At 55.2% G+C, this 14488-nt stretch overlaps 2 protein-coding genes and 1 long non-coding RNA gene across 6 annotated transcripts; 2 read left to right on the plus strand and 1 right to left on the minus strand.

The window, feature by feature from the left end:
* Nucleotides 1-1885: 1885 nt before the first annotated feature.
* PCGF1 (polycomb group ring finger 1) lies at nucleotides 1886-4310 on the plus strand. 4 transcript variants are annotated; one of them, XM_082428092.1, is made up of 9 exons: nucleotides 1886-2135; nucleotides 2516-2621; nucleotides 2779-2931; nucleotides 3086-3157; nucleotides 3284-3389; nucleotides 3571-3604; nucleotides 3703-3789; nucleotides 3925-4005; nucleotides 4109-4310. In XM_082428092.1, the coding sequence occupies exons 1-9, from the start codon at nucleotides 2004-2006 to the stop codon at nucleotides 4154-4156; spliced, it is 819 nt and encodes a 272-aa protein (XP_082284218.1). In that variant the 5' UTR covers nucleotides 1886-2003; the 3' UTR covers nucleotides 4157-4310. The 4 variants fall into 4 exon arrangements, with proteins under 4 accessions (XP_082284218.1, XP_082284219.1, XP_082284220.1 ...); XM_082428094.1 differs by having other exon boundaries at nucleotides 1909-2096; nucleotides 4109-4291; XM_082428095.1 differs by lacking the exon at nucleotides 1886-2135 and adding an exon at nucleotides 2162-2412 and having other exon boundaries at nucleotides 4109-4289.
* A 2375-nt stretch (nucleotides 4311-6685) lies between these two features.
* LOC309643982 lies at nucleotides 6686-11081 on the minus strand. The gene is made up of 2 exons (XR_014254176.1): nucleotides 10755-11081; nucleotides 6686-9029 (listed from the first exon to the last, which is right to left on the minus strand). It is a non-coding gene; the product is annotated as an uncharacterized lncRNA (long non-coding RNA).
* LBX2 (ladybird homeobox 2) lies at nucleotides 9019-14435 on the plus strand. The gene is made up of 2 exons (XM_082427194.1): nucleotides 9019-10155; nucleotides 11185-14435. Exons 1-2 carry the CDS (start codon nucleotides 9951-9953, stop codon nucleotides 11568-11570), a joined length of 591 nt encoding a protein of 196 aa, XP_082283320.1. The 5' UTR covers nucleotides 9019-9950; the 3' UTR covers nucleotides 11571-14435.
* The last annotated feature ends 53 nt before the right edge of the window (nucleotides 14436-14488 follow it).

Below are 14488 nucleotides of genomic sequence, written 5' to 3' on the forward strand. Positions count from 1 at the left end.
TTACATTCTAGTGGGGGAGGCAGGTGAAAAAGGAAATATATACAATAAACTTAATAATAACAATGCTAAGAAGAGAAATAAAGCAAGGAAGGGGGAAGAAGAAGTGTAAGAGTGGGGGATTATGATTTATCTAGATTGATCACAGAAGGCCTCATGGAGTAAAGACCTGAAGGAAGAAAAGGGCCATTTGGATATCTGAGCATTTCAAGTTGGGGACACGAGAGTATATCCTGGTGTATCTGTGGAACAAACAGTGAGGGGGTCCAGTGTGTCTGGAGAGACTGAGGGACTGCGAAAGACCATGCAAGGCCTTGAAGGCCATTGTAAGACTTGGACTTTTATTCTAATTGAAAAGAGAAGCTATTGGAAGGTTTTAAACAGAAAAGTAAGACACCTCATTTTTAAATTTTATTTTAAGCAACTTTCTTAAGGCAAAACTGAAATACAATAAACTGTACATATTTAAAGTGTACAGTTTGATACACTGACATATGTATACACATATGAAATCATCAACACAATCAAGATAATAAACATCCATCAACTCAAAAAAACTTTCCATGTATCCTTTTTTTTCATGTTTTACCAGAATCACTGTGAGCTGCTATGTTTAGAATAGGCTAAAGAGGGGTAAAGGTAGAAGCAAGGAAAGCAGGCAAAAGCCATTGCAATCATCCAGATAAGAGATAATGGCATCTTGGAACAGAGAGGTAAGCAGTGGCTGTAGCGAGAAGTAGTTGATTAAAATATCACTAATCTCATAATTCCTTACCGCTAATTCACTCTGAAGATAAATGAACAAGTATGTTTCTTTCATAGGATAACTCCCTCTCTTCAAAAACGTCTTTTAGCTCCCTATTGCCCTCAGGCTAAAGTCCCAACTCCACAAGGCTCTGCTTCTTTTATCACTACTCTCAGATCTACACCTGGGCTTCAGTCCAGTCCCTCTCCGTTCATTCCCCTCCACTTTGCCTTTCTTTTCTATTTCCACCACACTCCTTTCCCCACCCCCACCCCAATCTCTAAATTGTGCCCACACAAAGACCCAATTCCTCCAGAAAGTCTTTCGGGGTCTCCACTGGTATCTCTCCCTTCTTGAGTCTCCAATTGCACCTGATGTTAATACTCCACAGTAATTTTATCCTTATTTTGTTGTTTTTTTTTAATCCCACTTTTTAAAAAGTACCTAGGGACGTCGGTGTACCAGCTCTAGGGCCCCTGCGTCCTCCCAAAGTACGGGACTGGGCCTATGCTACCAAAGGAGTTCGCTGCCTCAGCGTGTCCGTGTGTGGTAGTGTCCTAGCCGTCCTCCCCTCCTTCCTGGGCATCTGCTCTGCATTAGTCTGTCCCAGGCCTCCGCAGGCGCCGATGATTGAATCATCATCATTAACCAGGGCCTGCTCCCCCATCCTCGGCGGCAGGGGGGGAGTGTGGGGGCGGGGGTACGATCACTACCAAGTCCCTGGGGGTCCCTCCTTCCCCTCCACCCTCTACGAGATTCCGCAAAGCTCCGAGAAACCCCCGCTGTGAAGCCGGGACAAGGCCCACAATCGGGATGAAGCTCCGTAATGCGGACGCGTCAGCCGCGGAGGGCGACACAAGTAGAGGGCCCCGGAGGGTCTTCTTTAGCAGGGACATCATCACAGGAGATCGACGACCCTGAGCGGTAGCGGGAGGAGACCGCCGGGCCTTTGGGAGTTGAAGGCGGCAGTCTTTTGGAGGCTCCAAAAGTTAGTCCCGAGGTCGTGTAGGGTCTATTATGATGATTACTACAGGAGCTCAAAGAGATAGGACCCCTTCCCAGGCACCCCCCGACTCCCTAATTACAGATTGAGGAGGGGGAGGGGCCAGTGGGGCTCAGGTGAGCACACGGGGAGAAAGGGACATGGGCGGGGCCTTACAGAGGGTCAGCGAATCCGAAAAGACCTAAGCCTTCGTTGCGAGGCGACAAGTCCCGCCCCGCAGGCGGCACCGGAAGTGGCCGGCCGGGATCAGCCTTTAAGATGGCGTCTCCTCAGGGGGGCCAGATTGCGATCGCGATGAGGCTTCGGAATCAGCTCCAGTCAGTGTACAAGATGGACCCGCTACGGAACGAGGTGCAGGGGCGGCAAGGTTACCACTGTGGTCGGCTAGCGGTGCGAACTGAGGCCGGCTACAGGACGGGCGGTGGCTGGCCGGGCGCCAGTGCGCCTGCGCAGAGACAGGGTTCCCAATGCGCCTGCGCGATTGCGGTCGGGTTGCCAAACTCCAGGCTAGGACGCCTGCGCGTTGTGCCGCTCACTCTTTGAAGTCTCCCCTGGGAAAGGAAGGTGGGGCGAGTTGGCTTGGAGGGAGACCCCGCTGTGTGCGGAGCCCTCTGCTGGGCGGAGGGCGAGTGTCAACCCCCGGGAGCTAATCGGCTGACGGCGCAGGGTGCGGTGTTGGCCGTGGGGTCTGATGAGAGGCGACTCCCAAGTTGTGACGGCACACGGGTTGGGGTTGGGAGAGTGGTCGTTGACGGAGGGTGTGTCCGCAGGAGGAGGTCCGAGTAAAGATCAAAGACTTGAATGAGCACATCGTCTGTTGCCTGTGCGCAGGGTACTTCGTGGATGCCACCACCATAACAGAGTGTCTTCATACGTGTGAGTGCCCAGGACCCTGGCTGTTTCTTCCAGGCCCCACTTCCCACTAAGCCGGCTGCCAGCTTCTAGGCTGCTTGCCCCAACCACCCAGGCAACCCACCCAGCCCATGAACCCGATTTCCAGGGGGCCCGAGAGTTTGCTTTTCTCTTCTTGCAGTCTGCAAGAGTTGTATTGTGAAGTACCTCCAAACCAGCAAGTACTGCCCCATGTGCAACATCAAGATCCACGAGACACAGCCACTGCTCAACCTCAAGCTGGACCGGGTCATGCAGGACATCGTGTACAAGCTAGTGCCAGGCTTGCAAGACAGTGAGTAACCACCCTGACTTTGAGGGGCCTCTAGAGGACTGATGCTGGGTGGCAGCTTGCGATGACAAGGGCTTTGGTAAAGAGGTTGACAACTAGAAGGACAAAGAATGAGGGAGGGCTTATATTTTACTTCCTGTACTCCACTCCCTTCTAGGTGAAGAGAAACGGATCCGAGAATTCTACCAGTCCCGAGGCTTGGACCGGGTCACCCAGCCCAGCGGGGAAGGTATGTCTCTTGGTAGCAGGAGGGTAAGGTAAAACCCCCAGAGCATTCCTCCTGCCCAGTTTTGCTCCCCGGGGAAAAAGGTGTGTGGAACATGTGCCACTCTCCTCATTACTCTGTCTTTCTCAGAGCCAGCCCTGAGCAACCTTGGCCTCCCCTTCAGCAGCTTCGACCACTCAAAAGCCCACTACTATCGCTATGATGAGCAGCTGAGCCTATGCCTGGAGCGGCTGAGGTGAAGGACAGGTCATGGGCTATCTGAAGTGACAGTGACAATGACCCAGAGGCAGGGAGGGGCTCAGGGAGAGGGCGAGCAGTAAGGGGAGTGTCTGTTCACTTGAAGAGAGTATATCATGGTTCTGGGCAGGGGACGGGGGAAAGATAGAGCTCCCTAACCTGTGTCTGTTTCCCCCCAGTTCTGGCAAAGACAAGAATAAAAGCGTCCTGCAGGTGAGAGGGGCTGAGGGGAGGGCCTCTCTAAGGAGACTCACCTCCCCATGGCCCTTCCCTCACACACCTGTTCTCGTCCTTTCCCTCCCCACCCCCAGAACAAATATGTCCGATGTTCTGTTAGAGCTGAAGTTCGCCATCTCCGGAGGGTGCTATGTCACCGCTTGATGCTAAATCCCCAGCATGTGAGTACCCCATAGTAGTTTTTTTTTTGGGGGGGGGGGCTAAGAAAGGAGGAACAGAGTATAGGGTAGACCAGGGTAGTTCTTGACCTGTGCAAGAGGATAGTTCTTAAAACTGTGCCCCTATCTCCCGCCTAGGTGCAGCTCCTTTTTGACAATGAAGTTCTCCCTGATCACATGACCATGAAGCAGATATGGCTCTCCCGCTGGTTCGGCAAGGTGAGCCAGTGCCAAGGCAGTCTCCAGGGCAGGGGCAGGCTGAGGGGGCCGCTTGGGTAAGAATGTTCCCACTGACTACTTCTTCCCTTTGTTCTCTCCTTAGCCATCCCCTTTGCTTTTACAATACAGTGTGAAAGAGAAGAGGAGGTAGGGGCCAAGCCCCCACCCATCCCTCTGCCCTTCCCTCCCCAGATATTTATGTGAAATTAACCTTGGCTTTATTTTTTGAAATAAAAACTTTAAAAAAAAGCATCTTTTTCCTTTTTTTCCTGCCACACACTCATGCTTTGTCCTGTGTCCTGCTTCCCTCTTGAGTTTCATCAAGAAGGAGGGCCTCTCTATGTTGGTGTTCCCTCAGTGAATTGCCAAAGGAGAGCAGTAGAGGACCCTACATATGTAAAACTCTGAAGGTGAGCTAAGTGAAACCAGGTTATTCATACCAGCTCTTTTTGGTGAAGGGGAGGGGAGCTCTCACCGTCCTTGAATGTTGCCACATATAATGCAGGCCTGAATGGAGGTGTCCTAATTCAATAGTGGTAAGAATGGGGCTAGGGTTTGACAGTGGCCACTGCAGGACTGAAGAAGAGTGATATTTGAAAGAAAATACAAAGAATTGCACTATGGGAGGAGCCTTAAAAAAAATTGGGATGCAAGAACACATGGGGATAGTCACAGTTGGAAACCTGGCTGTCCATATGAGATTCAGTGGGCCTTCAGGTACCTGGGCTAGGTGAAGCCAGGGTGTGGTGAGGGTAGTTGAAAAGAGGGAACTGGTGCCCAGAAGAGGCACTTTTTAGGAACAAGAGGGAAGCAACAAGGCGAGAACTCCATTGAGTAATTCAGCAAGCATTCCTTGTCTGTTTGAGCCAGACAGTAACAGAGGAGGGGACTGGAGGCCAAAGCAAGGAGTTCCTGAAGGAAGCTAATGGGCTGCTGTGGAATGTGGGACAAACTGGATGGCACAGGCAGCATAAATGTTAAACCTGATTTTAAAGCCTGAATCTGGCGCTGGCCAAGGTCTGACTCCATGAATTCAAGGGGGTCATTGCGTATAGCTTGTGAGGGCTGAAGGTGCCTGAGCTTCCCCAGATGGAGATTGGGTGGCAGAGGGCCTAGGGGAGGGCCATAGTGAAGGTGGCCTGAACTGGCTAAAAGAGCCAGAGACTCAGGGGCAAAAACCTGAGCTCTCTCCCAGGGCACGGTAGGCGTGGGCCTCCCTCCCCATGAATGAAGCTTGTAGGCCAAGAGAAAGGCACATGTGGAGAGACTGCAGACAGCAAGGCAGAACCCTTGGTGCACCCTGGGCAGGCAGCAGGGACCAGGGTAGGGACACTGCAGGGCCACTGGCCCAGGCCCAGTTCCTTCCTGGCACCATCTCCAAGATTCCCGAGCCTCACATGTTTCAGGCCTCAGGCCTGGAATGCGCCCACCCTCCACCGCCCCCACCAGCTGTCCTTGAAAGCCTAAGTGTCACCTCCTCCAGAAAACCTTCCCTCAGCCAGAATCAGGGCTTTTTTCAGTGTCTTTGGCCTGCCTCTATACTAGCATATATCTGGAGGTTTTTGATGAATTATATCTATCCCAGGGTTCCCCATTCTCTTCTCCCTGAATTTAAGCTCTGGCTACTCCCAGGCCTACTCAAGCATACAGCACTTAGACTGTTCTCAAGGCATTTGTGTGTGAAAGGGCATTTCTGGGGGCCAGGGCAGCAGGGGGGTGGTAGTGGAGGTAAGGAGAATGGAAACGCCCCTGCAGAGTAGTCCGGTAGGGGCTTGGCGGCAGCTTGACATCTAGCAGGCCCAGTCAGAAGATAAAGCTGCTGGAGACGGGAGACCTGAGAACCAAGCCTCAGGATGAGGCCTTTGATGACACGTGGCTTGCGGCCAAGAAGCAGCGGAAGGCGCTCAGGCCTGGATCTGGGTTGGAGCGGCTCCCCGCCTCGCCCCCAGCTCAGTGGAGCCTTTTTTTTTGTCTGTCAGCCGGGGTGGCAGTGGTGGCGGTAGCTGCCGTGCGTCTCCCGAAGTGGCTGATGCAGACCAGCTGCGGGCACCGCGCCGTTCTCCCTCCATCTGTGGGTCCATTACTTCCCTCCCTGGCCTGCCCCACGCAGATCCTGACCCTCGGGGTCACTCGGGTCTCGATCTGCGCCACAGCGGGCAAATCAAGCCCACGGTTCTCTTGGGCTTGGTGACCTAGAACGCCCGCGCTGTGCTCAGAGAAGCGGCCGCAGGGCCTTCCCAGCGCGCAGCCCGCCCTCTCGCAGGCGCCCGGGACCTCGCGGGGCTCCCAGGTGGAGGTGTCGGTCCTCACCTGCAGGGCCAACCTCGCCCTTGCCCCTGCTGCCCTTTCTCACCAAACCCCTTTCGTGGTCCACACTCACCTGAGGGAGGGGGCACCAATATTTGCTCTGGCCTTTGGCACAGAGGAGGACCTGTCTCTCTCAGCCTGGCCAGTCTCTCCCAGGACTTGGGGGTGGGCGGGAGTGAGGAGATAGGGAAAGGGGACTTCCCTGGAACAATGAGTCTCAAGGGGTACACCAGTGTAGGGGTGTGGGGGAGTGTCTGAGCATCCCGCCGCTCCCCCACCCCAGCCTGCACACCCCCGGCTTGGCGGCAATTGCGCAGAGCTTTTTGTGAGCCAGCGTAAAAGCCCTAAAAGAACTCACAGACCTGAGGCCCTAGAAGTGAGGAAACAAATTTATGTCTGAATCGGTTATATCTGCATTAACGTTTTCTGAAAGAGAATACCATCCCAGAAGTGTGTGAGATGTATGGACTCCCTGCCCCAGCTCCTCTGCCTGGAGTTTCTTCTCTAAAGTGCCCACTTCCCTCTCACTCTGGTTAAGGGATTTCCCCTAAGGGGGGGTGGGGTGGGGGGAGGACAAGCACATCTCTTGGGACTGTCCTCGGCCGTCCACCACCCCAAGGAGGTTATTCTGAGGATTCTGCCCCCCTTTACACTCACAGAATTCAGAGAAATGCGTGGGGTGGGAAATCCAGGGGACTAAAGGTCATTTATTGAGCAGATATGGATGCCAAGAAAAGGGGGTACATCTGGGGCAGGCCTGGGCAGAGGAATCTGCAAGCTGAGAGGCTGAGGAGGGCAAGGCGGGTCAGAGGTGCAGTGTCAGGGAATGAGAAATAAGATGGGGGTGATGAGGAAAGGGAATTCTGAAAGAGGGTGTTGGGGGTGTGTGAGAAGGCACCCTTAAGTGGGAATGGAGGTGCCTTCTGGAGGGAAAGTGAGAAAGAGGGGATCTCTGCTAGAGGAGGGAGCAGAGGACCCCCAAATGTCTGAAGGGACAATGGGGAGAATCTGTTGCAGAATGGGGGGTGGCAGGCAGCAATGTAGGTTCACGACTTTGGATGGCTCTGGGGAGGACCCAAGGCAGGAGAGGGTTGGACCATGGGGGTGGGAGGTATGGTGGGAAGAGGTGCACTGGAGAGCAGCAGCACTGCCAAGCTGGGGTTGGGGGAAGCCTATGAGACAGCGAAGTGCCCCCCTCCTCAGCCCAGAACCCAGGTTTAATCTCTTAATCTCCCTCATTAATCATTCCCTTCCTCCTACCCCCCTCGGAGGATCTGGTTTCTCCCCAGCTCAGGTTCCAGGGGCTTTGCTGGGAAAAGTCCCCTCCTGTGGCCACACAATTGTCTGGACAAGTCCCTGGCTGCTGAGATGACCTTAGCTGGGCTCTGCTGTAAGTGGCCTCTTCCTTTTACTAGTCTCTCCTTCCCTCTCCTCCCCCAAACCCACATCTGGGGACTGCCCAACCCCATTGTCCAACCCCATTCCTAAGCCTGGTTGCAAGGGGGAAAATGTTGGAGAGGCAGAAGGGGAGGAAAGCAAAGGCCCTTCAGGAGAGCCCCACACTGACACACAGGAGTAACTGATAGCAGAAGAGGTGACATAAAAGCTGCATAAGAAGATGAATGAGTGAAGGCTGGAGTGTCTGTTTGGTGACAGGCCTGGGACATAGGCTAGGCAGTTCCTGCAGCCTCCTGAGACCTTCTTTAATTACAGATTAAGTGAAACCCCCAGGATGGTTCAGAGGGCTGAGGCCTCCAGCTAAGAGGATCTCTCCTGGCCCTCCTCCACCTGCCACCATTAATAACCAATTAACAAGTCCTGGCATCTCAGCTTTCCACTGTCTGCTTTCTGATCCAACCGTGGCCCACTGGGCTGAGTTTATTGCTTAGGTTGCCATGAAGGTACTATGTGAGTGTCTGTGTGAGTCTTAGGGGATGGGGGGGGGTGCCTTGGGAGGGAGTCTTTTACCAAGAAGAGCCTTTGTTGGGTGTGGGCTATGTCACTGCCTCAGGTTACATGAGGTTCTCTGACCCCCATTATCAAAGTGTTTTCCTCTCCTTGTCAAGGAGTCTTTGACCCAGGTGTCTTGGATCTCTCAAGCTCTGTTCAGGGCACCCCAACTGCAGGCTCCACTTGCCCCAGAGAATAGACAGGTGGACTCAGAGTATCACTGCACAAATGGTGGGAGGTACAGAAGTCTACAGAGAAAGTGACATAATGGACAATCCAGGAGGGACTGGTCCACTTCTTCATGGCACTGTTCGAAAAAAATAGAAGAAATCATAGCAGCAAGTTCCTTAGGAGTGGTGAGTTCCTCAGGAGTGGTGGGGCTTCTCTGCCTCTGGGATGTGATACGTGAACAAAACCCTTGCCCTGTTGGGCCTCCACTGGTGAGCAGTGCTGTCCCAGAGCTGTCTTCTTCCTACAAAGGAGGGCTGTGGTATAAGCCCAGGACTAGCTGTGGGAGAGAAATGAGAAAGACAGAACCCAGATAAAATAGGAATGAATATCCCAGGTCTTAGAATTTGCCCCTGGGTTGGTAGGGGTTCTGTCCCAGGATCTGGTTGGGTAGATGAAGTCTGCCCTTCAAGTCACTCTTCTATAGCGAGTGACCCTGATGCTCCTGGGCAGTGACCAGTGGCCGCCTCCACTGTTGTAGATGCTGGGTGGTTTCTGGGCCTCTCCAGGCTGAAGGACCTCTACTCCAAGTACAGGAGCTTAATAAGAAGACAAAGACAGACAGATCGACTGATAGATGGAAGGAATAACCAGGAAGCCCAGGCTTCACTGGCAAAGACCCCTCCTGGGCAGTAACACTAGCTCTGGTTTGCTGTGTCCTCTCTCCTGAGGCCCAGGTCTCCGGCCCCTTCTCCATGTGTTTTGACTTCCTCAGGGCCTCTGAGCCATAGCGGGACAGCCTTGGGTCCAGCCGGAGAGCCAGCAGAGTCCACTCACCTGCACTTGCTTCCCCATGGCATCCCCAGTATTCCCGGTTACAATCGCTCTGCCCGGCCAGGTCCTTCCAAGTTTCAAGTCCCCCAGCCCCCAGCACCGCGCTAATAACTTCCAGCCGTCCGACCTCTTTAACAGCGTTCCGCAGGGATGGGGCGGAACGAGGGGGCCAGGTCAGGAGACAGAGGTCCTTACTAGGTGAGACTGGGTATCCTACCACTGCCAGCTCTGCTCTTCCTTCTCGGAATTTTGCAAATCCCCAGCCGTTGGGGCCAGGGAAAGCAATTTTATTGCCGACGAGTTTATGAGCCAGAGCTGCGGCTAGGCGGGGAGTCTGTGGTATACAGAATCTGGGGGCCGCCCAGGAAGGGTCCAGCCCGAGTGTGCACTGCGCCGCGTCCGGCAGCGCAGAGCAGCCCTGCGGCCCGGCGGGTTGTTCCTCCGGTTTCTCTCCACACCTCCCCACCCGGTAGAAATACCGCTGCCGGGACGTCTACCAGCTCCAGACCCACCGCGGACCCGGCCGGGTTGGGGGGTGGGGGCGCAGGAGGAGGGGCATTCGAGGCTCGGGCCCAGCGCGGGGGGCGGGTCCGAGGCTGGGGGCCCAGATCGGGAGCCGCGCTGGGGCCCAGGCAGCTGCGGAGCCGAGCGCGGCGGGCGGCGGGACCGCCACAGCCCGGCTGGCCATGAGCTCGGGATCCGAGCCCCGGACACCCCGGACACCCTTCAGCATCGCAGACATCCTAGGCCCGCGCATGGTTCCCCGAGGACCCTCTGCGTCGCAGCTTCCAGAGTCGAACCAAGGTCCCACGTCGCCGCTGTGCGCGCTGGAGGAGCTGACTAGTAAAACTTTCCGCGTACTTGACGGGCACGCTCCGCAGCCCTCTGAAGGTATAGCGCCGGCAAGGTCGCTCACTGTGACTTGGCCTTCTCCCCATTTCTCTCCTCCAGGTTTCCGGTCTCGAACCTTCGTTCACACTGGCCGCTACCCTAATCCGCACCCTGCCCTCAGCCCACGTGCCGGGGTTTGCCTCTCCCTCTTCTCCCCTCCCCTTAGTTCCCAGGCTCCGCGCCCGCTCCTGGAGGCCGCCAGCGCCGAGGGGAAGGGCCAGTCTGTCGAGAACTGAGCGGAGCAATCGCGACAGAGAAAGGCCAGAGAGGAGACAAAAGGCCTGGCCCGGAGGCTGTAAATGAGTGAGCTAGGGCAAGGGCGGCGCAGAAAGTGCAGGGAGGCGAGGCTCGGGCCTCTCCGGGTGACCGAGCTCCGCTCCAAGCCGCTCTCTTCTCGAGAGGGCGCAAGGAGCAGAAGTTCCTTGGAGCCTCAAGGGCCGCGGGACTCTGGACTCCGTCTTTCCTCTCCCTTTGTACCCCCACTCTCTCCCTTTTGGGCTCGAGGAGGGGGCGCCCGTGTCACCCAAAAAGAATAAGCCGAGAGTGCCCGACACCCACCAGTCTAAAGAAGGGCACGGTGCAGGTTCTCTCACACTCACCATTCCGGCTGGCTGCCCCTACTCTGACCATGGTCGGCCCCTGCCTCTGGTGCCGGCCCAGACCTGCAAGCCCGCTCCACCAGGGGCTCCGGAAGGCCTCAAAGGCCCCGCCCTAGACCGCCTGACGGTGCACCAGTTCTCTGGCTTGGCCCGCCCTCCTCCCACTCCCCAGTCCCCGCAAGATACCCTCAGCCTCCTGCCTCCAGTACCCCAGTGGCCGGTTCCACTTTGTGCCCCACCCCCGGGCTGAAATACCACCCTCCCCCCTCGCAAAGTTCGGGAAGGGGCGGCGGTTCTGGCTCCCGTCCGTCTTTTCGCTCCGCACCAACGCCCCCCCTCGCTGGCTTGACCCCACCCCCGCTTTTCCTCCCGGACCGAAGCCTGATTTCCACAAGCTAGAAGAAGGCTGACCCCCTCCCTGTCCCCGCAGACCGCGCGGCCCCAGGCGCGCTGGGCCCTGGCCGGGCCGGCCGCAGACGGCGGAAGTCACGCACGGCGTTCACCGCGCAGCAGGTGCTGGAGCTGGAGCGGCGCTTTGTCTTCCAGAAGTACCTGGCACCGTCCGAGCGTGACGGGCTGGCGGCGAGGCTCGGCTTGGCCAACGCGCAGGTCGTCACGTGGTTCCAGAACCGGCGAGCCAAGCTCAAGCGCGACGTGGAGGAGATGCGCGCCGACCTGGCCTCGCTGCGCTCGCTGTCCCCCGAAATCCAATGCCGCCTCGCGCTGCCTGACGCCGCCCCAGGCCTCTGCCCTGGCCCCGCCCGGCCTGACTCTGGGCCCCAATTGTCAGACGAGGAGATACAGGTGGACGATTGAAGGCAAAGACACCTCCAGGGCTCTGGGGCCCTGGGCTCCGCGCCCCCGCGTCCTGTCTGGGTTCCGGGGTAAAGGGAGGGTGTCGACCCGGGCCCCTTCCGGCTCACAGTCCAGACGCCCAGCTTTCCCAATGGTTGAGAATAAAGTTGAGACTCCGCCGCAGCACGCCTCAATCCTGGCGCTCCCAGCAGTAAGAGCAAAATCTGCTGATTATTGCGAAGCTTCCGTACTTGGCACCGTGCCGAGCGCTTTAAATCCGATGTTTCCTTTAACCCTCACGCAACCCTATAAGGTATGTGATATAATTATGCCCATTTTACAAAAGAACAACCCCTAGGTCAGGATGTGAACCCAGGCATCCAACCAGCCTTCAAAGCTGGTGCTTGTCAGCTTTATGCTCTGGAGACTACAGGATGAGGGGAAGGGCATGGGACTCTGGTAGCTGTGGGCGCGTACCCCTCCTCTACTGGCCGCCTTAGTTCCAGGTCTCCACCCGGCGTTTGACCAGCTGCCACCTGGGAGACCTTGCACCTAACTAATAGACTGGCCCCAGAGTGACAGCGCCCTGCCTGACTCTCCTTTTTCCCCACCCTGAGGTCATTTGTTAATAGAGTCCTGACCCTTCTCCTCGCCCCCACAGAGAGAATCCTATGCTGAGACACAGGCAAGGTGATGAGCTCTGGGAGAGGGGACATACCTCTGCTTCTGGGACCTCCATCCCACCCCGCACTTGGGCGGAAAATGTCACCACCAGGATGATGGTGGTGGCGGGAGGGTGGGAAGGATTGGTCCTACTTGCTGAGGCAGAGCTTAGAGTAGCTGCTTGCAGGGTAGAGAGCCCAGCCCACCTCCTCCAGCGGACATTTCTGGGATTAATTTCTAACGCTGGTAATTAATCATCCTCCTGCATGTGATGGGGAGGGAAGAGGAACACTCCCCATGATGCAGGTCTTCCCCCATGCCCGGTCATCCCTGTTCATCTTTAGGAGACCATGCTTAGGCTTGGTCTTCCTGCTTCCCCTCTCTCTCTATCAGTCCTTCCTCCCTCCTCAGACCTTCCCATGCTCAGGTGCCACAATCCCACTCTCAGGATGCTCTGGGAATAATCCACCCAGCGCTGGGGGCGGGGGGAGGGGTGTGTGTCAGCTAGGGCCTCAGTTGCAGGTAGAAGTCCCAGAAAAGGATATTTCAGGGAGGTGAACAAGGCTGGAAGGCAGAAACGAACCTGGCATTTTCAGACACAGTTCCAAATGCTTTGCATGGATTAATCTTTACAATAAATCCCATGAGATGAGACTTTAATTTCATTTTAAGGATAAGGAGAACGAAATCACAGAAGCCCATGATCATGTCATGAAGCTTGTAAGTGGGGGCTGGGACTACTAACCGAAAGAAGTGTTCACAGAGCGGAGAGAGGGAAGAGCCAAAGGTAGGAATTTAGGCATTGTACTGTAGACAGAGCATGTCATGGTTCTTGGAGGTTTTAGGGAGGAGAGGTATAAGAGCAATGTCTAGGGCAGGCTCATCTGGCTGCATGTGCAGGGTGACTGGCACAGACCTGAGGAAGGAGTGTAGCTCTGGCCACTGCAAAAAGTAAGAGCAGAGAGAATTCAGGGCCAGACTTGGAGTGGGGAGGAAGGTTGTTATGAAACAGGAATCAGTGTAATTTCTCCAGTGACCAAAGATTGGAGGAGTCAAAGACAACCTTGAAACCCTGGGCAACTGGAAGGAAAATGACATCATTGACAGGAACAGATAATGTCTACTAGTACAGAGCTAAGAATCTGTCACCTATTATATACAAAAAGTATTCTCTGCACCTGTGTTGCCTCTACAGTACACATATACAACACACACATACCTCCCCTTTTTCCTGTTCAGGGCTCCATCTGTATTCCCTTCATCCCCTTCTAAAGACTGCCTCTCTGGAACCTTTAGATTGGGGTGACCAATTCATTCCTGTTTGCCCAGGGCTTTCCCAGTTTTAGCACTGAAAGCTCCACAGCCTTGGAAAGCCCTCAGTCCCAGGAAAACCAGAATGTTTGGTCATTCTGCTTTCCAGCCCCGGGGACTCAGAACGCAGGCTGCTGGGTCAGAACCCTACCAGTTAGCAGTGTGAGTGTGGGACAGAGTGGAGGCAAGGTGTCAGGAGTCCTATGGCTCTTGGGAAAGATTCAAGTCCAGGACAGTCTAAGAGGTAGTGGGGCGGGGATATTTCTTTGAGGTGCTGGAAGAGCAAGGAGCAGCTCAGCCTGAAAGCAAAGATGCCATACAGTAGTGGTGGGTGGCCCTCCTTTGAGGGGCCAGGAGCCCTAGTGGAGTCCCCAAAGCATGTAAGTCCTACCTTCCTAGCCCCAGTCCAGAACAAGAGGGCCACATGAGCAGGCCTGGTATGGAGGCACTGTGATATAATCACCCCTTAAACAAACACAACCACCTCTCCCGAACCCCACCCCCCCGCCAGCCAGGCATGAGCAAAGAACTCCCAGGGCAAATAATTCTAGTCAGGAAGGTAGGGTTCAGTCAGGTTAACTGGCTCTGAGCCATAACCCTCTGCTACTTAGGGCTTCCTAAATCCTAGCCCAGTGCTACCACCTCTTATAATCAAGGCTTGGATAAACAAAACTCAAACCTGTCCCACCAAAATGGCCTCCTGGATGGGTGTCTCCTCTGCTAGGTCCTAGAGCAGAGCTTCCCAAACGTCAGGTGCCTCAGGATCACCAGGAGGGCTTATTGAAACACAAACTGTTGGGCCCACTCTTTCAGTTTCTGATTTAGAAGGTCTAGAGGGGGCCTGAGAATTTGTATTTGTAAAAAGTTCCCAGGTGACACTGATGCTGGTGGCCCAGGGACCACGCTGAGAACCACAGTCCCACAAACTCTGTATTTTGTGAAATAAGCAGCAATTCACTCATAAT

Source organism: Balaenoptera physalus, assembly GCF_965194825.1.
Source record: "Balaenoptera physalus genome assembly, chromosome: 15".
In the NCBI taxonomy this organism is placed as follows: domain Eukaryota; kingdom Metazoa; phylum Chordata; class Mammalia; order Artiodactyla; family Balaenopteridae; genus Balaenoptera; species Balaenoptera physalus.

Bases quoted from the DNA above. Each gene is read 5' to 3' on its own strand.
- PCGF1 (XM_082428092.1), top strand. From the start codon at position 2,004: ATGGCGTCTCCTCAGGGGGGCCAGATTGCGATCGCGATGAGGCTTCGG. The intron at 3,390-3,570 runs GTGAAGGACAGG...GTTTCCCCCCAG, and splicing joins CTATGCCTGGAGCGGCTGAG to TTCTGGCAAAGACAAGAATA. The intron at 3,605-3,702 runs GTGAGAGGGGCT...CCCCACCCCCAG, and splicing joins AGAATAAAAGCGTCCTGCAG to AACAAATATGTCCGATGTTC.
- LBX2 (XM_082427194.1), top strand. From the start codon at position 9,951: ATGAGCTCGGGATCCGAGCCCCGGACACCCCGGACACCCTTCAGCATC. The intron at 10,156-11,184 runs GTATAGCGCCGG...CTGTCCCCGCAG, and splicing joins CGCTCCGCAGCCCTCTGAAG to ACCGCGCGGCCCCAGGCGCG.